Raw genomic sequence first — 23,855 nt, forward strand, 5'->3', positions numbered from 1 at the left:
ATCCAGAGGCCAGCTTCTGAAACCTTGTCGAAAAATTCACCAAAATATGACGATGAAGGAGGAATGGAATCACCAATTAAGTGATCAATTTCCAGGCCAACAAGAACAAAAGGAAATAGAAGTAGGTGGGAAAGAAGCTCTAAAGAAGCCTACTCGGGATGTAGGCAGGAAGAAAGCTTTAGACAAGCTCACAACTCCGATGATCTAAACAAGATTACAACTCGGCATATGATAAACAAGCCTACAACTCGGGATTATTTAAACAAGTTTACAACTCGGATGATTTAAACAAGTTTACAACTCGGGATAGACTAAACCTACAACTCGGGATTATTTAAACAAGTTTACAACTCGGAGTACTCTTAACAAAATTACAACTCGGGATAATCTAAACAAGCCTACAACTCGGATTTATTTAAACAAGCTTACAACTCCGATGATATAAACAAGCTTATAACTCGGCATAATATAAACAAGCCTACAACTCGGGATATACTAAACAAGCCTACAACTCGGGATTATTTATACAAGTTTACAACTCGGAGTACTCTTAACAAGAATAAAATTCAGGATGCACTAAACAAGCCTACAACTCGGGATTATTTAAAGAAGCTGACAACTCGGATGATCTTAACAAGTTTACAACTCGGGATAAGCTAAACAAGCCTATAATTCGGGATTATTTAAACAAATTCACAGCACGTAATACTCTTAACAAACTACAACTCGGGATTATTTAAACAAATTTCCAATTGTGATTCAGAAGTTTATGTATATACACAGATGAACTATAGATGTTTGTTCCATCTATTAGCAAGTAGTACAACACACAATGGTCAAGAGCCAATAAAGGAAGAAGTAAAAATATAAATCATAAGAAACAGGCAATGAAGACATTCCCTCAAATGAAAAAAAATAAAAATAAATAAATACTGTATATAATAGACACACACTGTTTATCTTCAATTGATTACTGCATCACAGTTTAGATCCAATCTTCCATCGAATTAGTTTTCCTTAATCTCATGGAATTGGATTCCCATCGAATTAGTTTTCCTTAATCCCATAGAATTGGATTCCCATCGAATTGGGTTTCCTTAATTGCATAATGCTTCTCATTGATTATCAGTTTTTCAAGGGTACTGATGTGGCTCACACTTGGAACATTCTGCAATTTGTAGCAACCTGATATCTCCAGATAGGATAAGAAGGGTTTTGCTTCTCATTGATTATTAGTTTTTCAAGGGTACTTATGTGGCTCACACTTGGAACTTTCTTCAATTCCATGCATCCTGATATCTCCAGATGGGAGAGAACACGCATCGCTCCCTTATGAATGGTAAACTCCCTTAGATCTTCTTGTTGTTGAATAATTAGGGTTTTGAGTTGAGGGAAACCTCCATCTGAACATACCATCTCTTCCCCTCTAAATGTATCGCAACCTAAGCTGAGCTTCTCTAAACTAGGGAGCTGCTCCAATGTAGGCATCGGATCCTCTTCAAGATAAGATTCAACCAGACACAAGCATGTTATTTTTACTCGAAACTCGTGCGCTGCTGGTAACTTTGTCAATCTTCCATAAACAGATAACTTTGTTAGAGCGGGAATAAGTGGCGATGATACTATGCCACTTATGTCCATTGAATATGTAAATTTGGTAACTAAGGACAATTTCTGGAGATGATTTAGCACTCCTCCTCCTCCTCCTGATGAGTTGTTGTTGTGAAGGACAGAGTTCAACCTTTCTATGAACGATGAATCCACTTCAAGTAATTTCAACTTCCTCAGATTAGTCAAATCTTTTAATTCTTCTACATCAAACCACTCTGCACTAATGTGATTTAATGTATGCAGATTACTCATACCACGCAAATGCAACTTATTAACTCCACCCAGGACCCTACCGTACCCATATTTGGGGAACTGTAAATGCCTCAAACGCTGCAACTTCCATATCACATCAGATGCAAATGCAATCTTATAAAATCCATATAGCTCTAGCGTTAGCAAACAACTCAAACCGCTAATGGATGATGGAATGCGTATCTTACCACTGTCTGCAACAACAATTAGGGATTTCAGGTGAATGAGGCCCCCAATTGCCTTTGACAATCTTATCGACCCTTCGATGTTGGTGAGTTTTAGAACTCTGAGAAATCTGTATTTCATGACCATGTCTTGCAATTGATCATTTGAAGCTACGAAACGGTTCGAAGGCAAGACTAAGATAGTGCGGAGGTGAGTCAGGTTTTCTCGGTTCCCAGAGGCCAGCATCTTGCCAAAAACCTGAGCAGTATTCTCTGTGGTCACTGAAAGCCTGCGGGTCGGTCGAGTGATGTCATCTTGAAAGTTATCAATATTCTTTAAAAAGGATTCTCGTTTAGAGATTGATATAGACAAGTCTCGCATTAGATCATGAAGTCTGCAACTTTTGACCCTTCCCGTCCACGAGAGCTTTCCCACTTGAACCATACACCTATCTATCAACTGTCTCAAGTAAGCTTCAGCCACCTCTTCCATCGTCTCTTCCGTGTCCCGTCCACTCGGTATGAAGCCTTCGCTGATCCACAGCTGGATCAATTCTTGCTTAGGAATATCAAAATCTTCAGGGTAGTGGCTCAAATACTGGAAGCATGGTTTCAGATGGTATGGTAATTCATGGTAACTCAATTCTAGGATCTTGTGTACAGACTCTGTTCCAAAAAAAGACACTAATCTTTTGCTTACCTTTGTCCAGTCATCCAATGTGTGCATTTTTGATAAAAGCCGTCCAATCACAATCAATGCTAAAGGTAAGCCTCCACACTTTCTCATTATTGCCTTTCCCAACTCAACTTTGCCTGCAAAACTAAACGTATGCCATGCCATGGCACATCATTCTAATCAATGAACGAACTATCTATGATGAAGCATGCATGTCAGTCCTAGAGGTATCAATGAATGAACTATCCATAATCGATAAACTCCTTTTGACCCCTCAATTAATAATATTTTCTTATCGAACACCATGAAAAAACCTTTATCCCAAACTATAATGTCCACCCCTATATATGATGCTCTAGCTAATGTTTGGACTTCAGTTAGGTAGTAATCCGTCTCAAAATATATGATGTTATATAATGTTTAAATATCATATATTTTGAGACGGATGCCATATTAATTTATTGTTCTTATTATCTATAAGATTTCTAATTAAGTATATAAATACTAAATATTTTATTTTCCTTTAGAATATTTCACATAAATTTAAATATTTTTAATACAAAATATGATACGATCAATTAATATATTTCAGAAGAAAACAAAAAAATTGAAGAGAAAATATATTTATTTTTTCAATCAGCAGTTTCTCCATTAAAACGAAAAGAACGGATATTTTAGAATAATTAGGAAAAAATGTATCAAAATCAAATAAAATACAGAGCAAAAACCCTAAAGGAAAAAAAATGAATGCAAACTCGAACGGCTCACCAGTTGGACTATGCGTGTTTACAAAATCTAAGTTATATAAGACTGTTTTTCAATGGAATAAACGTATAAAAAAACAAATGCTCTCAACATATTCTATAAAAGTGACAAGTAATTAGAGGCGGATGGAGTATGTCGGAGTAACCGATTTCTGAAGAATGATATAAAACGACTTGTGTGAAACATATTACGAAAATGAATTTAATTAAAAGGGCAATGCATCATAGCGATCATCACAACGACAACACATATATGTGTGTATTATAAACAATTGTGCGAAATGATAGTACCTGTGTCATCTATTTCGAGGCAGGATTTCCGTTTGAAAAGCTCCCAACTCTCCTCATCATTTAAGCACTTAATGTCATGGATAAAAACTCTTGGATCAACATGAGAAGCCAAATCTCTATTGCGTGATGTCACCAGTATTTTGCTATCTCCATTTTGAATTAGTGGGAATCCTGGACTTAGGGTGTCCCATGATTCATTCCTCCAAATATCATCCAGTACCACCAAGCATCTCTTTTCTTTCTGCATCTGATAGAGGGCACGCCGTAGCTCTTGATTTGTCATTTTCCCGATTTCCTTCCTTCGCTCAAGAGATATTGGGGAGGAGAGTTCGATTAGAAGATCTTTCCAGACTTCCTCGACCCTGAATTGCTGAGATATAAAAGCCCAAGCAAATGCCTTGAAATGGACTCTCACCTCTTCAAGATTATACACTTTCCTAGCCAGCGTTGTTTTGCCGATACCCCCCATTCCGCAAATCGAGACAACTCTGCTCCCTTTCTTTTCATCCACCAGCTGAGCAGCCAACATTGTTGCATCTTCTTTTAACCCGACGACCTCCTCTTCATCATGATCATAAGTTTTTCTCCACTCTTGATCAGTCCTGGTAGTAGTAGAGCTTGAGCTTTCAGCTCCAGTTATCCCCTGCCCCCGTAAGTTGTTAGCATGGATAGAGATCTTGCCTCGGATAGCTTGAATCTCCAAACCAATACCGTGAAGTTGTTTCGACTCTTTCCAGATGCAAGCATACCTCTTGACCACTTTCCCGAAGCCATTGCCCCTCCTGGATGCAATTTTAAGCACAAAAGATTCGATGACATCTTCAGCATCATAAGCAAGCTCTCTAATCTCAGAAAGCACAATACGAACAACTTCAGAGTCATGTTGCCTTTTATCTGCATCATGCAAGTAACTTTGCAAAAGTATTAGATCGCGTCGCGTCTCCTCAACTTGTTCCTTGACACCATATAGAAATTTTGCTTTGTCGGCAAGCAAGTTGCCAAGTGTAGAAATGACAGGTGAGACAACAGACAGGGCCATTCTTGTGAAATGTTAATTTTTTTTCTTTCTACAAGGAAAATCTATACGAGTGAATTTGGTGTTTTGTTGGCAATGTAGTTAGTATGCGTTTGGTTAATGCTATTTATAGTATTTCTTATGTCCCTCTCTCGTGAGAAAGAAGGAAGGTATTCTTATTCATTGGAAAAAGAAAAGGAAAGGAATAAAGAGGCCTTAATAAATATGTTGTCTGAGTAACAAAGAAAAATGGAAATCCTTTACTTGTCATTTGAGAAACTAATTTGAATAAACTTTCTACTTTGCTAAAGACAAGTTCTAATGCATAACTTGGCATTTGAGAAACAAATTTTATGTGCAATTGCAAAGCATCCTTGGCTAGGTTCTTAGAGAAATGTAAAGAAAGGTATATATATGTATATGCTCAACTTAAAATTCTTTTCTCTTAACAAGGAAGAAGCTAATATTAGTGAATCGGTTTTTCTAACCAGTGCAATATTGCACATAATAAGCATTTAATAAAATATAATATTATGAAAAGATTGTAAATATGAATGAAAAATTTTATATTTAATTTAAAATTTATCCATATATAACTACCTTTGATATATAATCATTCCAAAACTTGTGTTAAACTTTTTGTTTTTCATAAATATTTACTTTATCGAGCACAATGTTGCACTGGTTAGAAAAACCATGAATCAAATTAGTATGGAAAACAGACAGAAATTGTATTCCAACTATAGTGGCACAAGTAGGCAACACCCAATATTTATGGGTTACACATTGTAAATTTGTAATAACAATCCCATTTCTCTATATCACAATATTCACAACTACAATCAGAAAATTGTCTTGGTTTCCTTTTTCTACTCTGAATTTCCAGTCCTAACAGCTCAATATTTAAAAAGATAGAATCAGATCAGGCATAATCCTTGTCAATTATACCAGGTAACGCACCAGATGAAATTGGATTAATTTACATCAATCCAATTTCATGTCATCGTCAATGTGCCATCCCTTTAGGCTTCAGGTCAGTAACTGGTGTCACGCTTGAAAACTTCAACTCTTGAAACATGATTGTTACACGAATCAATTGTCCAAAAGTGTGTTCTTACTTTTTTTAAGGACTTATATATCATTTTATACTATCAGGGACTAAAATGTACTTATTCCATTGTCAAAAAGTTTATATACAACACATATTCCTTAGTTTGTGGACTTAAATACTATTTTTGAAACCTCTTCGTCCGCCGGCCTCCCAACATCTTTCTTCCTCTCCAAAATCGTCTCTGCTCAATTCCGGTAAAGCGTCCATCTTTTTACATTTACAGGTAATATTCCTCGATACCCATCTCGTATTTTCGAGTTTAGATTCAGTTAAAGCTGTCAATTTAGGGATTTATCGATCGTTACAGTATATATCTATTAAGCTCAAGCTTTTGTTTTTGTCGGGTCATTGATGGATTGTGTTGTAGATGGTTTATAATAATCGATGTTGGATTAACTTTTTTTCATTCTTTAATGTGTACAACTTGCAGGAATGGGTTTGACTAACTTCATTGTCACAATAGCTGGAGTTAGTGCTGTCGTGCTCCTATTGAGGAGCGATGTCAAACAGTCGGCGTCCATATTCAAGCGCAATGTGAAGCACATTCGAAACTGGCTTGAAGAAGAATCACAAGCTGCATCCAAGTAAGATTTCTCTTATATAATCGGTTTTTGGTTTAGGCAATAACTCATACGAATAGAGTTGTTAGGATAAATCGGGTAGTCCTTCGTGTGAGTCGTGAACAATATACGTGTCTCGTTTTCCATCCTGTTTTAGTCTTTCTCTACTTCTTTAGTAGTAATTCACTTTGTGCACTAAATTTGAAAAATGGAAGCATTTGTCGACATATGAGACTGGTGCTGTCTATGCTTTCGCTAGATTGTGTGCTGTCTATTTGTTCCTTTCAAACATTGAAAAATAAAAAAGAATTTAAAAACCCCCCACTAAGCGTTCACCACTTGCTTTTCTTTCCCTGTATTCAAAGGTTTATGAATCTGAGTATAATCTGTTGATTTCACCTCATATGATATTTAAACAGGTGCAAAATTTCCTCTTTCTCTTTGATTCTCTTTCAACTGGTCTTACCTTACTAAGATTGATCTTTGATTGAATCTGCATTTGTACGTGTCCTTTATAGCTTTAGAACAATCTTTTTGAGCCAGTCAATCTTAAATAAACTTTGATAGATTGATATGAAGCTTACTGAAGATGGGGTTTAAGTTGTTTGGTTGGATTTTATTCATGTGTTTGTCTTGTTGTCTTATTGTTCATGGTTTATCAGACATCTCGAGTCCTTGTCGGTAGCTCAAAGTTCACTTTGCCGATTGAACAACAGGGTAGGCAGAATCTGTCTTTATATTGCGTACTAGCATGATTAAAAAGTGCCTTTGGCCAACACTTTATCTGTTTTAGAGTAGGTAGGTTCTCTTGTCAGTTGATGAGATGTTTGTTATTGTTATTGTTCTTATTCGGATCTGTCCCATTATATATGTTTATTTGTTTGCTATGGTCCCTTTTCTTAGTGTTAGGATGTAAGTATTTCTGAGATTTGCAATTTCAGGCATTGTACTGTCCTCTGCTATGGGCTTTACATTGGTTCTATATTGAGTTGCTTCCGATGGAAATTGAATATTGAGCAGTTTGTGCCTTTTCAATAAACAAATTTGTAGGAATTTCAAAATCTTGTGTTTCCATACCTGATAGTTAGTATGATGAGATTATGCTTTCTGTAATTTCTTTTGCATGCAATTCGTTGATTCCCAGTATCTTGCTAATGCATTCATGACTTATTTATAAATTTGCAGGGCCGCTGACAAGGCAAAGCCGAAGGAATTGGATTCCAAGGCCCCTAAGAAGGATGACTGATAGGACTGGGAGACTGTTTCATTACAAATCCAAACGACATATAGGTTAATTTGCGTGCCGGGTAACAAGGTGTGCAAAAACTTTTAAGTTAGAAAAATCAGAATTGATTGAACTTTGTTTGTAGTGAGTTCTCTTTTTGAAATAAAGGTCGTAATTCATTGATAGTTTGCTAGAAAGTTATAAGAGGTTACAATTCCAAATGAGCTAGCTAAACCTACACAAGATAACTAATTTGAGATGGACGTAATATATCGAACCGGCCGTTCTCGAACTGGGGGAACTTCCAAATTTCGATCGGCACGAAACTGCTACAGTAACGGGTTCAAGAATTGAAAGCAGTTCAACATGATGTGGAACTGTATAGTTTGACTGTTGCAATCCGAACCAGTTCGTTGTCGGCTCTGGACGAATACAGACGTTTTGTTATAGTGCACTTGTGTTGTGTGGCTGTGTGCCAACTCCCAAGCATTTCAACAGCAATAATTCGGGAAACTTGTTTGTCAATCCAAACAATTTGAATTTCCTAGTCACTTGTAACGCACGCTTTCATTAAAACACAGTACTGTATATATTAATTTCGACTATCACTTAGCGTAAAACATATTTAGTACACTGTAGTGCTGACTGGCCACTGAGTCATTCGAATTGATGTGTCGCGATACTCTTTCTGTCTCAAAATACATTATTTATATATATATATTGAGATGGAGGTAGTATATGTTATACTCCTCCCTGCAAAACAATTAACCAAACACGAACTAGTTCATACAAAAGTGTTTGAACAGCTAAGAATAAACTATAACTATGGGAAAGCTAGCTAGTTAACAGAGTTTTATTTATTTCAACAAATTGGTTACTGAAATTAAATAAAATAAAAAATCTAGCTATGTGTTTATTAAGCTTGAAAACATACATACATAGTATATAAATATCATCTCCGTCCCAAAATAGTTATTAATTTTTACATACAAGTTGTATAGTAAAATTTATAAGTATTTTGGGACGGAATTAGTATAATTGATTGAATGAACTAATCAATTTATGTGAGTCCACATATAAAAATACCATACATGCATGTGCATGGCTAGGTTAATTAATCTTAAAAGGGAGTGTAGATCTGCATCTGATTCAAGATATGTTCGAAATTCTCCGTCTGCTTCTCAATGGAATGGCTGTGTGTCCCTTCATACGTAGTAATTACGACGCCTTCGTCTGTCGTTAGACGTTGAACTTGTTTCTTCACGTTGCACCCTTGATATGTGCACCGATAATAGTTCCTACAAATATTATTAATTGCAACGAAATTAAACACTTTATAACTACATATTAATCTCTCGCAAATAGCAAACTTCTAAGGTTGATGATCTCTACGTTTCAAAATAGGAAAGTAATATGTTCATATACAAATCATAAGTTCTTAGCCAAATGAACTAAGTAATGAGGGATTAATTATTGAGCTCAATATATGTAGTGTGTACAATAACAACACTTACACATGCTTATCAGAACTTGTTACGTGTGTTATTTGGGACCAATGTATGTTGATATATCGATTTCGCCATTTCTCTTAAGGATTCATCATTTTCCTATGATTAAACCTTGTAAGTAATTATGAGTCCATTGAGGGAGTTATATTTATATAGCTAGGGTAAATCATTTCAAGTTCATAAGTAGCTCGCATAATTAACTTTTGGATCAACACGTACAATATTAACAAACAACAGTAAATTGTATACTAGCTACAAGGTGGAGGCAAAGCTAATTATCGGTGGGGTCTAGAGATGTGATCTAATTAAGCCAAATCAATTGAACCTAACTCGCATATAAGACGTCGACGTACGATATCTAAAAAATTAAACTAGCTATAGTGATTGAATTATTAGTGTCAACTGAATTATGATCAAGAAATTAATGATTAATTACCTGGGAAATCTGTTGTTTTTAACAGCTTTCTGACCGTATTTCCTCCATCGATAACCATCATCAAGAATATCAACATGACTTCTCGTTTGAAAAGCATATTTAGGCTTTCTAATCTTCTTCACTCCCTTCTTTTTTGTGCTATCACCACCATGATCATCACAACTACGTAGTAATTTTCCGTCTTTTTCTTCCTCGCCGATCAAGCTTTCACGATGATCATGACTAGCTTCAGCTTTTGGTAACATGTTCATGTTATTATTCGAGCCGCCGCCATAAAATTCATGAGAATTATTCACCATGGTTGTTGAAATTTTAGGGCTCGATGAACAAGGAAAGAACATTTGATAGTTCTCCATGAGTGCAAAGACTTCAGAGAATAAAAAATACAAATTAGAATCAAAACGAGGCGGGCGAGATATATATATAATAGATAGGAAACAAAAAATTCTTAATTACAACAAAAATTGTAATGTTAAAATAGTCAAAGAGAAAATGACATGAGTATATATCATGTCATATATAAAGGAAATGAATACTGAGGAAAGGGTTCGTGTGTAAAAGAAGAAGTCGTAAACGGCACGAAAATGAGGACACGTAGGAGGAAAAAATGGCTTTAATGGCGGATTGATTAATTTGAAGAAAGAAAAGTTAAGAAAGTGGATGTTGAAAATGGCGGCGGCTACATCATTAAGATTAAGACTTGATTAATTACTGTTAACAACAAAATTTAAGATAATAGTGCTAATATTCAAAATATAGAAGCATAATAGGTATATTTCTTCGTGTACTTACGGTTGAAACGATAGATTTCTCGTACATCCGTCGATTGTGATGTATATGGTAGTTGAGATCAATCTCAATAATATTTTATAGAAAACTTAATTATGTTTAGGATCTCGTAACCTACCCTTTCAGATGTTATGTACTTACGTCACACCCAACACCATATTGACAAAGAAAACATCACACAAAATTAAAGTAATATGATTTTTGTGTGTGAAGTTTTGACTCCATCACTATACATGTAACTATATACGCCGTATTTGTGTTCTAGCCAATTGGAAAAATATCAATGCACTAGTTATGTAATTTCAAAAAATCACAGTTTATTTTTAGGCTTTTAGTTTTAGATTATCCTTGTAACTATAATCTTCTTCAGCAGACTAATCTTTGTAGAATAATGCCAACTTAATTATAATGAATATTATTTTTCAGTTTTAATTTTTGCGATTTTTTTAGCAGTCTATATAGATTTTAGTACCCGCCGTCACATATAGGACAAATTAATAAATTCTCCTACTTATAATAAAAAAGATAATATTCCTTGACGGGAACAATTTATTCATTGAAAGCCTAACATATACATGTCATTGTCGACCATGAACCTTCCTTTCATTTTATTTGTATATAAAAATACACAGTATATATTAATGAATTTAAATTATAGTATTAAGTAATTAAAAACTAGATGCATTGAATTTGGCAGACATATAAATTTCCTTCTTTTTCATTTCTGCTTTGTGACTGGGAAGCAAATAGTAGTACTCCTTGTATCCATAATCCATCTACCCCCGATCCCTTTAATTTGTGCTATAGCTTTATTGGATGTTATGATGAAAAGTAAAATTTAACATTATTTCGATAGTAAAAAAAAAATTTAACATTATTTCAGAACTATAATGATGAAAGAAGAAATAAAACTCCAAATTATTTCAACTTACATAAAGTAATATATGTCTATATTATTTATATATTGAAATAACATAAGTAATACTATAATATTGTCGAAATTGCTATTTTTATGCAGAGGGAGTATTAAAAATGTGAATGCATTGAATAATATTTTATTGGACATCTCAGTTTTTATTATAGGGGGTACGTACGAAATAGTAAAAAACTTGTTGGTAACATTTTTTTGACAATCAACTTGTTGGTAACATATAAAGTGCGATTTTTTTAAACTAAATTGACCTAACATTTAGGAAAAATAACTTAAGTCACATTTGATTGGCGATAACAATTTTACTAATCAATATAATTCATATTTTACTGACCAAAAAGCTAAAATTCATATTTTATTATATATAGTGTACTATATCTTTTGAAACTTAATTAATGTACTATGTTTGGAATTCATGTCATCTAGAATTCAGAGATTTGACCTTTCCTTAGCAAATTTCAATTTGATATCAGCAGAGCTGATATACCTTATGAAGCTTCATTTTAAAATAATAATAATAATAATAATAATAATAATAATAATAATAATAATAATATGTTTACAGAGAAATAAGGTTAATTAATTTATGGTTTCAGAATAAGTTCAACTTGATCCTTTTAATTTAATTTGCATATTTAGGGTTTGCCCGGTTTCATATTGTTCAAGGATAATTTCATTCCCTTTTCGAATCACATGGTATGATGAGAACATATATATACACTCTTTCAAACTCCCCACATGGGCAAAACAAATTTAATTCCGGTAATACTACACCATTTTCATCGATGGTTGATTAATCCGATATTCATGATTATTTGGAAGCTATTGATGAAGCAAAAATCTTTCTTCAATATGTCTAATTGTTTCTGCTTTAAATTTCTGTTTGTTTCTGATTTTTTGCTCTCGTTTTGAGTCCTGAATTCTTTTGTCCCGATTGTGTTCCTTGTATAAAAAAAGAAAAATAAACATCAGGAAAACATTGTATATGAAAAGATATCACACACGTGAGCTTGACTAGTAATTAATTTGAATATGAAATCAAAATTTTGGACACTTTGGTTAGGTTTTGGGGACCCATATTGGCTAATTTGCAGCCTTTAATGGTCCTTCTTCACTTTCACTTTCATTTGATATCGATACATAAGAATCATGATAATTACTACTTCAAATGTCGAACAAGATCGTCGATCTTATCTCCTGCCGATCTGGAAATGTTTTGTTCGATCATTCCTTCTTTAACTAAATGGGTACATGCACGAATGCATATTTTAAACCGACTACTTTCTACGTACACTATTTCTTTTTTTAAGGTATCACGGGGTATCCTCACAACCGATAACCATGAGACTACTTTCTCGTTCCAACTGTCGGTGTACGAAGCGGTAGACAACTGGCCACGAAATAACCAAAATATAAATAGTCCAAGATTAATAATCTATGAGAGTGATGTTAATTGAGTTTTACAAATATTGTTGATGTCATATGGTAGATGTGGTTATAATCCTCTAAAAAATAGTATATGTGCTCAAGTTAAAAAATAAAAATTAAAGTTATAGAAAAACACCCTAAACCCTCAAATATTCAATGGGTTTTAAAACTTTATAAAATAATGTATTTGAAATAAACAAAAATAGTTTTCTTTGCAAAGATTGCCATTAATCTATATTTTATATTTCTCTAATCAGCATATTAGCTAGTCTAAAGCTGTTGAAGAATCTGAAGACTCATGAGGCTAATATATATATGCCACATTTGCTGCCCACAATATACTAATACAAGAAAAGTGACTTATTTAAATTATTTTCTAATTTAGTGTTATCATTTTAATTATGTAGTTATCCTTGACTATATATCGGCAAGAGATATTGAAACTCAACCTTTTACTAATTACAACGTGGTCCAAAATATTTCTATAATTGTGGTTTTGACTGCTGCCAAATTAAGTTACAATTAACTAACCTCTCCCACCGACCATTAATTACTACTAGCATATAAAATTAAACAACCGGTGCCCCTCTGTGTTCTGAAGGTCGTGGATTTAGGTCACGAATTCAAGTCCGAAAAACAGTCTACATATAATTGTAAGGAAAAGATTGTATATTACGATATTCTTCCTCATATCCCAAAACGAAAGAGTCTTAGCGCACTAGAGTTTGTCATTTTTTTATATAAAATTAAGTAAGCAAGATGCTACCCACTTTTTTACTTCGATTCGGTTTGATTATTTATTTTATCGATCTAATCAAACAGTCCGAACCGAAATCGATCTAATTGTGAGTCGTCGTCGTTGTGAAGAATGATGTGAGAGCTTGGATGGAGAAAGCTTTCCAGAAATGGTGAAGAACTCCAACTTTAACCTTGAGCTAGCGCTAATTCATCGGAATGTAAGCACCGATTCGTGATTATTTTCTTCTTAATCTCCGATTCAATCGCGTTACTCTTGCTTGGAATGGAACTAAGTTTTTGAATGTGTGTTCGTTTGGTAATTTTTCTTCCAATTATTTAATCAAACCATTAGCTGAGCTCTGTAAATGTAGTAGTAGAGCACATTTGCTTATGGTTTTGTTAACTTGTGAATCGATTTAAATTTTTCGTTGCTTTGAAGTTTGTTTGAGTTGTACTGATCTGTTGCTTTCATTTGAATGTGCATTGCATTCCTTTGATTTATTTTCAGGGATTTAGCAGCTCTTGTTGATGAACTCTGAAGCAATAGACAGACACTGAGAGTATAAACGCGTCAATTGCAGGTTTGACTTCATGCTTATTGTTCCCTTGTGCATTCTTGTAGTTGAAAGTTGAAATTGGTTTGTGTTTTTGAAAGTATCTGGAAATTTGACTTTGAATTTCGGTAGCATGAGTTGGGTAAGTATATTCAAATAATAAAAACTAAGAAAGAAAGGTAGCGATAGGGTGCATTAGCTTCCATTCCGTCTACATACAGATGGTCTAATTCTGAGCCGTAAAGGCTCTCATCTATTCGGTTGTCTGTTTTCCACTGGGATAGGGGCGTCCTATGGTTATCGGAAGCAGTTAAATAGCCTACCAAAGAAAACATGAGTAAATCGGTAATGTAGCCACATTTTGGAGGTTTCTCCAAGTAGCAGTAGATAAAAGCAAAGAAACACTAAGCAAGAATTTATACTATACCATTATGTAGATTACTTTCAACATAGTGCCATATTACATTATCACAGAGGAACTAGGGAACACATGATATATTCCTCCAGTCTCTCCTATGTCACCACGTATTATTTACTTACAACAACAACAACAACCAGCCTCAATTCCACCGAGTGGAGTCTGCTATATGAATCCTCACGTTTAAGTCCAAGGGCAATGTGTAGATCACATGCCATATCATAAATCAAATAATAGTATCATGTATAAAATACGATAATACAAATGCATATAATAAATCATGCTATATAATATAAAGATATACTGCCTATTCGTATACATGTGTAGATCACATTCCATATCATAAATAAGTTTTATTTACTTACAAATACATAAAACTACAGATAATAATATAGAACCCTGTGGAACTTGCTTTCCTCGCTATTTTTCTAGAGCTCCAACACCAAGTCTGCAAAGTCAAAAGTTTGGTAGGGTCAGATATATGCACCTAGAAACTCAGAAAATAAATATGCTCTGCGATTTCAAAATTGTTTTTAATATAGCTTTTAGCATATGCGTTAACAGCTTTTTGATTAATGGCCAAGAATTTTTTGAATAAAGTCAGAAAATTGCCTTCTACATGATCAAGTTTTTGGCTGCAAAAGTGTTTTAACAGATTTGTAGATACAGTATTTTGGGATTACATGCATGAATGTCTTATTAACTTTTTGCCTGTACTGCCCTCTTAAAAGTATTATAAGATTGTTCCTATTTATTCCAAAAAAGGTGTATGAAGTAATAAGCCAGAGATTAAATTACTCTTGAAAAGAATTAAACTGCATAATATGGTTCTGTGTCTTATGGGTATTGTATCGATATGCTTGAGATGGTGTTTTTGTATTTTAAGTATCACTGTGGTACAAAACATAAATTGGTACTTACAGTCTGCATCGGTTTTGATCCAGTGCCCCCTACTCCCTCTTGAGAGATAGCCACCATGCTCACAGTTGTGCACTTTTAAGGTCTCATGACATCTCTCTCCATTTGGCATGGACCGATGAAGAAAGGTCTTTTGGTCACCATATAGGAGTTTTTCTCCATTGGTATCATGACACAGCTTACTTATGGTACTTTCCATATTGGCACTGTGCTGTGATTTTTCAGCTTTAGGGCTTTCAGGATGGATTTTTCCGTTGAACATTTGTGCAACCTGCAGGTCGCAATCAAGATATTAGAACTCTAGGCAAATATTTGTACAACCATCACGCCACAATCAAAATATTATAATTTAGACTCCTAGGTGTGTTGGTTGATCCTTCCCAATATTGGAGTCTTGGTAGCAGCCAATTTCTGCATTCTGAATTTCGAGTCTTGCAGTGGTTCTTAGGAAATCTAGGCTAGGAGAACATACCTTACGGATTTTTTTATTCTTCGAAGCAGTCTCTCTATTGGTAGATGGGGTAAGGCTACCCGAATAAGCACTAAACTTTTTCAGAAACTTCTTAATGAAGTGTTTGGCAGATATGTGCGGTTGCCCCCTTGTAGATTTTTCTGAGGAATCATCTTTAAGCATTGTCCTTTGAGATAGTTCCCCAAGTGATGCTTTTTCCTTCATTGCCTCGACCTTTGTCTCAGAAGTTTCAACTGAAGATCCAAAAAGATATCCCTGGAGTGGGCAGATAACTGTCTTCTTATTATCTTCATCTTTGGGTCCTTCCATCGGCTTCCCACTTAGTGTAACAATGCTAACATAACTACTCCTTGCCGATGATTCATTGAGCCCATCTTCATCAGCTTCAGCCTCCAGAAGTTTCTCGAGCTCGTCGTTGATTAGCTTTATATCATTTTCAGTGACCTCTGTGTGTCCCTCAGCTATGTCTTCTAAAATCGTCGGAAATGTTGGAGTTGCTGGCTCACTGGGAATAGGTTCTGAACCTAGAGTTCCAATCGCAAGAAAACCGTCGAAAAGCTCAAATTTCTCTTCCTCCCACTTGGTATCTGTTTTGGAAACTGAGTTTTTGAAATCTGGATTTGGGTGCTTCGGGGATCCTGACCCATATTTGGAGCCAAAGCAAGCCGTTGTATGACAGCTCCGGTCATCAAAGGGTAGCAGAGCTGAAAGGCAAGTACAATAGCTACCTGAAAACAGAAGTTTTAGGAGAAACTAAATTTTCAGAACATTTACAAGAAAATTTTTACTGGCCAAACATGTATGTTGCTCTTAAGGACCATCATGTTATAAATTCGGCTTAGCCTGATATGATCAGATTTCCCTTTCAGGAAATCCAATGAATTTGTTTAATAGATTTACTGCTCAACTGTCAACTTCAGCCAGTTTATAGCTACATTTCCTGGGTAATGCATTTGACTCTCTAATATCCTATTATTGTCAAATTAAAGTATACTTTTATTTTAGTTATGAATTATGTGTAGCGCTCAAAGTTCTAAGAGAGAGAATGAATATGGTGGAATACCTGTTGTGACATCCTTGAACGGATCGTTACTATTATGCCATAGTTTGCGGTGCATCCATCCTAGTAACTGCAAAAGTCATGTTCCAATGAAAAGTTAGAGAGATTAAAAATATTTTAATTTATAAAATGTAGCTTTGTCGATACATACCTTCATTTTGATTTCACTTTGGAAAAAACTCAATGTTTAGATTATTTCCATTGTCAGCAGAAATGTATAAGCATACATATATAGGGTTACTTAAGAATTCAAATTTGATTTGTCTATTGGGCATGAGTGGCGGAGCCATGACCCGAAACTAGTGGGTTCATAAATATAAATTTAAAAAATCAAAAAATAAATTTAATTATACATAAAAATTCAATTGATAATAATTAGAGACGGAGCTACCTTATAACGGGGGGCTTCGGCACCCCTGTAGTTGTTGTGCTTACCTTTAAATGTTATGTAATTGCACAAAGGCCCCTCCAAAAAATTAGTATTTGACTCCTGTTTAAAATTAAATTGTACAAAAAACATGGCATGAATTATATAAACTCATATTTAGTCTTTATAATTTCATGCTTTTAACTTTTTTGACCCTGTGTAATACTTTTCTGGCTCCGTCCCTGATAATAACTTCACAATTGCCCACGACGTAGTGCCTTTTTTTGAAATCGTTAAATAATCAGTTCATTGCCCACACTTTTGAAAATATCATTTTCAATATAAGCAACTAAGCATTCATCCATTAATCTCCCATTCTATTTCGCAGTCGGTTTTTCACAATGTTCATTGTAGAAAATGTTCTCTCCACTGTTGTTGTAGCGACGGGTAATATCATAATTTACGAGATTTCTTCCCAATTTGCTTTTCTATATAGTTTTTCAGACGAGGTTGACATGGTCCTTTTAGCAAATATGCTCGTTGTACTTTTTCTCGAATATCTGGAGGATATAATCCAATTTTTATGCGTTTTTCTGTATCAGCTGGCAAATTTTCTAAGTTGATGTCTAATTTATCAATTTGTTGTTCCTTAGATGTTTGTCCATAGTTATGCAGATTAGACTCAGCATGATGCGCCGATAAAGATGGATTTTCCTCTATTTCCGATGTCTTTCTTTTCAAGAATCACGTAATAGAAATACAATGATGATGTTAATATGTAGCATAAAAAATTAAAGTGTTTAAGTTCTGGATTTCTAACTTATTAATTCTAAATCTCTAGACGTACATAGTCAAAACTTAAAAGAAGATAGAATTTAAAAGAAACCATCATATATATCAACTACATCAAACTAATAATTAGTAATATAAGTACACAATTACATATTGGAATCACTTTATGTTAAAAAAAATCAATATATATGAAACCATCAATAGCTATAAAAAAATCAAAAAAAAATTAGTATTTTATAGTTTGTTTTGAAGGTGCCATTTAATTTGAAGATGAGAAGATGAAATCTACCACTTTCAATTTTGGAACAAAAGAAAAAACTTAATTTTTATTATTGGGAGAAGAATCCTAATCTCAAAAAATAAAAATATCGCAACTAAAAAAAAGGAAAGAGTATCATGACTTGCGCGAATCGTGATGTAGTGCTACTGCCTACTGATAATAAGTAATATTAAAAAAATTATCATTAAGCCCCTGAAGTTTATTCGACTTTATATTTAAAGTTTTGGGATTCAATACACTAAAAATATTAAGGGTTGTTTTGAAATTTTTTTAAAATTTAGTGGTGTCATGTGACACCCTTATGATATACTTGCTTCCGCCACTTTGGGCATGGCTGTTAATATAATTGACAGTCAGTGATGCTAGAAAGGTCTGGAGATAGGTTTGAGCAGAGGGAAACATTTAGAAAGATACAAGATTTTGTTTAGCTGTTCTCTCTGTCAAAATCAAAACTACAGAAGAAATTGGACTGTGCTTTTAGAGACCACAAAAATAGTTGTGCTGTATTTATTTTGCATGTTTTCGAGTAGGTTTATTGTTGTATGTAGAATTATATATTCATAGACGCGTGTATTGTAGAATAGTGTAATCTTGTCGCCTTTACTCCTAAAAATCTTAGTATACATATCAATTATCATGTGTGTTTTGGTGGAAAATATGCTGATCATTAATTTGTTTCATGCACAGGTTTTACAGTAACTATATTTGAGTACTATTTTATGAGACAATCATGCCAGGAGGAGTAGAGAACAGGAAAAATATATCATTTGTTGAACGTTGTCAGGTACTATAATACTCCAACTATTCGACACATGAACTGATGAAGTTTCTGGATCTTTTTTTTTGACACTGTAATTAATGCCACTGCTAACTAAAATAATTTCTTTAAAAATATTTGCTAGGCTGGGGCCATTGCTAGTTTTTATATCTATAATATAATGATCTTGAGCTTGAACATGGGAAACTCTGTTGAAAATGCATCATACTAGATCTATTTCTCTCGTTTCTTGCTAATTTGCGCGCATGGTTCAGTCTTTATCGTTTCATATATATGTGAGCGCATGTTTCTCCATTTTTCTTTTTGATATTTTCCTATTCTATTAAAGTATTTGTTGACTAGTGTACAAATTTTATGTTGTGAAAATGTTAATCATATTTTCCTACCTTCTAAAGTTGCATGGTTCTGAAACCAAGTTCTTGCATGGCTAAACCAAAGCCACGTTCCATTTTTGCGAGATGTTTCCTTTTCTGTTATTGTTCCTGATTTGCTTGGACCAGTAATGTTGCTATCACAGCCATTGAATCATCCATGATTTGGTTACTATTTAGTGTTAGGGGAAGGTATTCATTATTCAGGCTTGATTGATTAGACGGGACAGCTTTTTTGGCTATACACTTTCTTTATTACCATGTGCAGAACATTTGACAGAGGGCAGCCTACAATACAAGCTTGAGAATACACACTTTGCCTTTATACAAATTTATCAAGTGATCTTCGCGTGCATTCGTTAACTGTTTAGAGCGTGCTCTATCATGTTCCAAGTACGAAATGAACACAATGCACAACAAGAAGCTCTATATTTTGGTACAGTACTGGAATGTAAAAAACGCCTATGTGTCTGTAACTGGGTAAATAATTCAACGTCGACTCTTATTTGATGTTATGTAGGTTTATATATATTGTGAATATTTTAACTGTTAATAGTTATTACGATGAGGATAATTGTTTTGTGGTTCAATGGCGATTGTCTGTATATACTTAGTTCTTAAATAAAAAGTGTGGGATTTGATGTGAGAAAGATTAGGTTATAATGTTGGAAACATTGATTTGTTAGTGATTTCAAACCAATCAATTATGGTTTAACTTTAAGCGAGAGCAATAATTAAGATTTAGAAGAAAAAAAGTTTTTTATTGCATTGAATTGAAGTGATTTCCATAATAATTAAGGTGAGACATGCTTGATCCAAATGGAAATTTGAACCCTAAGTGAGCAGAAGAAATTAATTAGTAACGTGTGATTATAGGGGTATCCTCGTTTAAGCTAACAAACTAACCACAAACAAACACAACTACTTTGCCAGTTTTGGAGTTTTAAGACAGAGAATAGGTTCCTTCCTGTTGCTGCAAACTGCCTGTGCTACTAACCTGTGCTCGATGTTCTGTTAATATAGGTCTGCAGCAGTTTGTGTAAGTTGGCTATTTTCGTCAAAACCATTATATAGAAGATTTATTTCCTTCTTGCAGCACAAGTCTCGTGTGGAAACTAATATAAATGAAGAATCCTTCTATGATTCCGTTTTGATCCGATTTGATCACGATTCAGTTTGATATGATCATGGATTCGATTTGATTTGATATGGATTTCCTATTATCACTATGATCTGATTTGATTTGAACAAGGATCTGATTTGATATGCTTGAAGATCAGATTTGATGTGGATTTCCTATTGAGAGAAGGAATCTTATTTAAATCCTGAACAAAAGGAAAGTATATCAGGATAAGAGTTCTAAAGGGAAACAATCTCTATTCTGATAGGGATTTGATTTCTGTTTTGAGGAAGGTGATTTCCGATTTGATTCTACATTGAAGAAGAAGATTCCGAACAGATTGAGAAGTCTTATTCAATCTGGTTTGTTTCAGTATAAAAGGAAGAAGAAGACATCAACCCGATGACACCTTTACACCTTCACAAGAGTGATTTGAGAGAGCACTTATTCAACTAGTTAGAGTTGTTATTGGAAGTGCATTGTTTAGGGTCCTTGCAATCTGAAAGAGGGTTGTAAGAAGTCCACACCCGTTTTGGTGTGGCAACTGTAATAGGTAGAACGAAGAGTACACTTAGTGAAATAGGAAGTAGGTTATAGACGAGCGAGTTGTAACCCGTTTACTGTCCTATTGTTGCAAGCATAGTGGAATGCCGTTTACCTCTGGGCTAGGCCCCGCAGAGTAGGGAAACCGAACTACGTGAACAATTCTTTGTGTTGTTTAATTTCTGCACTGTGTTTTACTTAACCGTGCTAACGTGCTCCTGTTAGCACAGCTGTTTCACTAAACTGTGTTGACTTGTGCCTGTTAACACAGTTGTTTATTCTGTGCTAAATTACTACTGCTAGCACAGCTGCGCTAATCTGTCAAAACAGGTCGGAATACTCCCTTCACTTCCTTTCCACCACTCTCCAAAGATTCTCCAAACAAAACATTAAACGTCTGTTTGGAAGTCAGAGTGTAATCCTTAATACTTTTTTGCAATCGTCTAATTATTATAAAACGAAATTGCAAAAATTGTGAGTCACTTAACACTTTTTTGTAGGACATCCTATAAAAACTCCTTAAATTTGATGATTAATCATGTAAAATTCTGGTGGCCTCCCATTGGCAAACGGGTGGGACTTGATTTGAATCAAAATTGCATCAATCATAAATTACAGGTGTTTTGTTCCGTAATTTGAGCATATTCCGTCTTATTCTAAAACATTTAAAATATGTGATTTTATAAAAAAATGTCAATAAATTGTATGTACTTAGTAAGACGAAACATGTTATATGATAAGCTAATGTATTTGAAAGTAACAATTAGAAAAAGTTCCTAGGTATATATAATGACGTATGCAAACGACATTGTATATTTGTATAAAGTTTGATTTTTTTTTCTTATTTTTTTATGGGATGGGAATTATACACGTGGCTCAGGTGTAACGTGATAGAGACGGCAACATTTGGCGGTTGAAAATTTTCTTTAAAATATTACCATTCATGTGTAGAATTGTGATCTATATAGAAATATCTGGGCATGTACGTTAGTAAGTAGATGATATTTTAAATTTTTTTATTCATTTTAATATATATATAATTAATGATTTTTATTACATATATATATTTTTGAATGTATTTGAAAATAAAAGATATCACATATGATACGGATATAATATGAGCGAAGATATGTTTAACATTTGGTATTCTAGTGAACATCCAAATTTTTTGAAAAAAGTAAATATTACATATTAATTAACTTTTAGACATAGAAACAAAAACCAATGTAAAGTTCTCACTTTTGAGGCTGGAACAACCAGTATTGGAAAAATTCAACATCATCGTTTATAAAATAAATTATTTATGAAATGTTATTTATTTATGTCAAAATTTTAGATTTTGAATTCATTTTTAACAATTGAAGTGTATGGGAGTTGTTAATTTTTTTATATTCATAATTATATTTTGAACACTCTATAAAAATTTCCTAACTTCACCACTGGGATGTAGTATATACTATAGTGCAACGTTAGGAAGAAGATGTCGTAAGCTTGAAAACAAAATCCCCCGAGCCATGAATATCCATCGATCGATCGGGTCAGACACTTTCTAGAGAAACCATATTAATTGAAAATGATTTGCATAGGATTAGGATGATAGGAACAAAAATTGTGTTGAATTCATGAATATTAGGAGATGATAGCAAAAATATTGTTATAACTAGATTTATCAAGAAAAATCGAATTCATGTATATGTTACGCAAATCAATAAAATCTTAGGGACGAAGCTAAGCTTAGTTACTTTTTCATAAAAAATGAAAATATTAGATATATATTTAGGATTTATATATTAAATTTGGTTTATCTAATATAAATATAAAACTTAAAAATTAAATTGACTAGATGTAAAACTAATAAATAACTAATCTAGTTTAATGGAAAATTGAACATTAGTATGAATTTCCGATTATATACACATTCAACATTGTTTAAAGTATTTCAATAATTTTTTAAGATAGGTAATCAAGTAATAATTTCTAACTAATAATTTTTTTCATGTGAATATATTATTAATCTTAATTTATTCTTAATTCAATAAGTCTTAACTCTTAAGTAATTATTAATAATTTTTAGTGCATTTTAATAGGCTCCGACGCTATAGAGTTAAAAAAATTGTGGTACGTACGCGTACGATGAATTTTTAACCCTCTATGCTTAGAACTATATTGAACCCAATTAATTTCATTTGACGTAATCTTAATATGCTATCATTCTATCATTTGAAATCTAACTTCATCGTTAATATTGTCCTACCCAAAATACAATCCTACAGTATTAGTCTAATGATTCCTCTAAAAAGAAATACTAGTCTAATAATTTCAAGAATTTGAAAGTTCGAATCATATTAGAAAAAGAAAAAAGTAACGTTCTTACTGACATCGAAACAATCAGGAAACTAGACTCTAATTTGATTGAATTGATAAAGTGATCCGATAGTAATTAAGGGTGAAACAAGCTTGCGTATCAAAATCTATTAAAAAGTAAGAACCCTAGCTAGCTAGCTTGTTGTACCAGAATAAAATAAAAAAATATCCTCGTTTAAGCTAAGGAACAGATCCAGAAACAGAACAGCAATAGGCACATATTCCATCTACTGTGCGTTCGTTTTGCGGTTTACGGATGCTCGAACATGCTTAAGCTTGCTCCAAACTGTCTCGAAAAACGTGTTTTTTGCCATTTTTA

General features: G+C 33.7%; 3 protein-coding genes across 3 annotated transcripts; all 3 read right to left on the reverse strand.

Annotated features, from left to right (window-relative positions):
• Positions 1 to 1,152: 1,152 nt before the first annotated feature.
• LOC139882538 (putative disease resistance protein At1g50180) lies at positions 1,153 to 4,797 on the reverse strand. Its single transcript, XM_071866838.1, has 2 exons — positions 3,759 to 4,797; positions 1,153 to 2,840 (listed from the first exon to the last, which is right to left on the reverse strand). Exons 1-2 carry the CDS (start codon positions 4,795 to 4,797, stop codon positions 1,153 to 1,155), a joined length of 2,727 nt encoding a protein of 908 aa, XP_071722939.1.
• A 3,992-nt stretch (positions 4,798 to 8,789) lies between these two features.
• Positions 8,790 to 9,969, reverse strand: LOC139882539 (probable WRKY transcription factor 75). The gene is made up of 2 exons (XM_071866840.1): positions 9,614 to 9,969; positions 8,790 to 8,967 (listed from the first exon to the last, which is right to left on the reverse strand). Exons 1-2 carry the CDS (start codon positions 9,967 to 9,969, stop codon positions 8,790 to 8,792), a joined length of 534 nt encoding a protein of 177 aa, XP_071722941.1.
• A 4,930-nt stretch (positions 9,970 to 14,899) lies between these two features.
• Positions 14,900 to 17,078, reverse strand: LOC139882540 (protein LAZY 1-like). Its single transcript, XM_071866841.1, has 5 exons — positions 17,073 to 17,078; positions 16,925 to 16,991; positions 15,862 to 16,589; positions 15,393 to 15,660; positions 14,900 to 14,919 (listed from the first exon to the last, which is right to left on the reverse strand). The coding sequence occupies exons 1-5, from the start codon at positions 17,076 to 17,078 to the stop codon at positions 14,900 to 14,902; spliced, it is 1,089 nt and encodes a 362-aa protein (XP_071722942.1).
• Positions 17,079 to 23,855: the final 6,777 nt, after the last annotated feature.

This window comes from Rutidosis leptorrhynchoides, unplaced genomic scaffold (genome assembly GCF_046630445.1).
Source record: "Rutidosis leptorrhynchoides isolate AG116_Rl617_1_P2 unplaced genomic scaffold, CSIRO_AGI_Rlap_v1 contig281, whole genome shotgun sequence".
NCBI lineage: Eukaryota > Viridiplantae > Streptophyta > Magnoliopsida > Asterales > Asteraceae > Rutidosis > Rutidosis leptorrhynchoides.

Bases quoted from the DNA above. Each gene is read 5' to 3' on its own strand.
- LOC139882538 (XM_071866838.1), bottom strand. From the start codon at position 4,797: ATGGCCCTGTCTGTTGTCTCACCTGTCATTTCTACACTTGGCAACTTG. The intron at 2,841-3,758 runs GTACTATCATTT...TTAGTTTTGCAG, and splicing joins CCTCGAAATAGATGACACAG to GCAAAGTTGAGTTGGGAAAG.
- LOC139882539 (XM_071866840.1), bottom strand. From the start codon at position 9,969: ATGGAGAACTATCAAATGTTCTTTCCTTGTTCATCGAGCCCTAAAATT. The intron at 8,968-9,613 runs GTAATTAATCAT...TAATATTTGTAG, and splicing joins AAAAACAACAGATTTCCCAG to GAACTATTATCGGTGCACAT.
- LOC139882540 (XM_071866841.1), bottom strand. The intron at 15,661-15,861 runs GTATGTTCTCCT...TGCGACCTGCAG, and splicing joins AGAATAAAAAAATCCGTAAG to GTTGCACAAATGTTCAACGG. The intron at 14,920-15,392 runs GTAAGTACCAAT...TTGACTTTGCAG, and splicing joins GATCAAAACCGATGCAGACT to ACTTGGTGTTGGAGCTCTAG.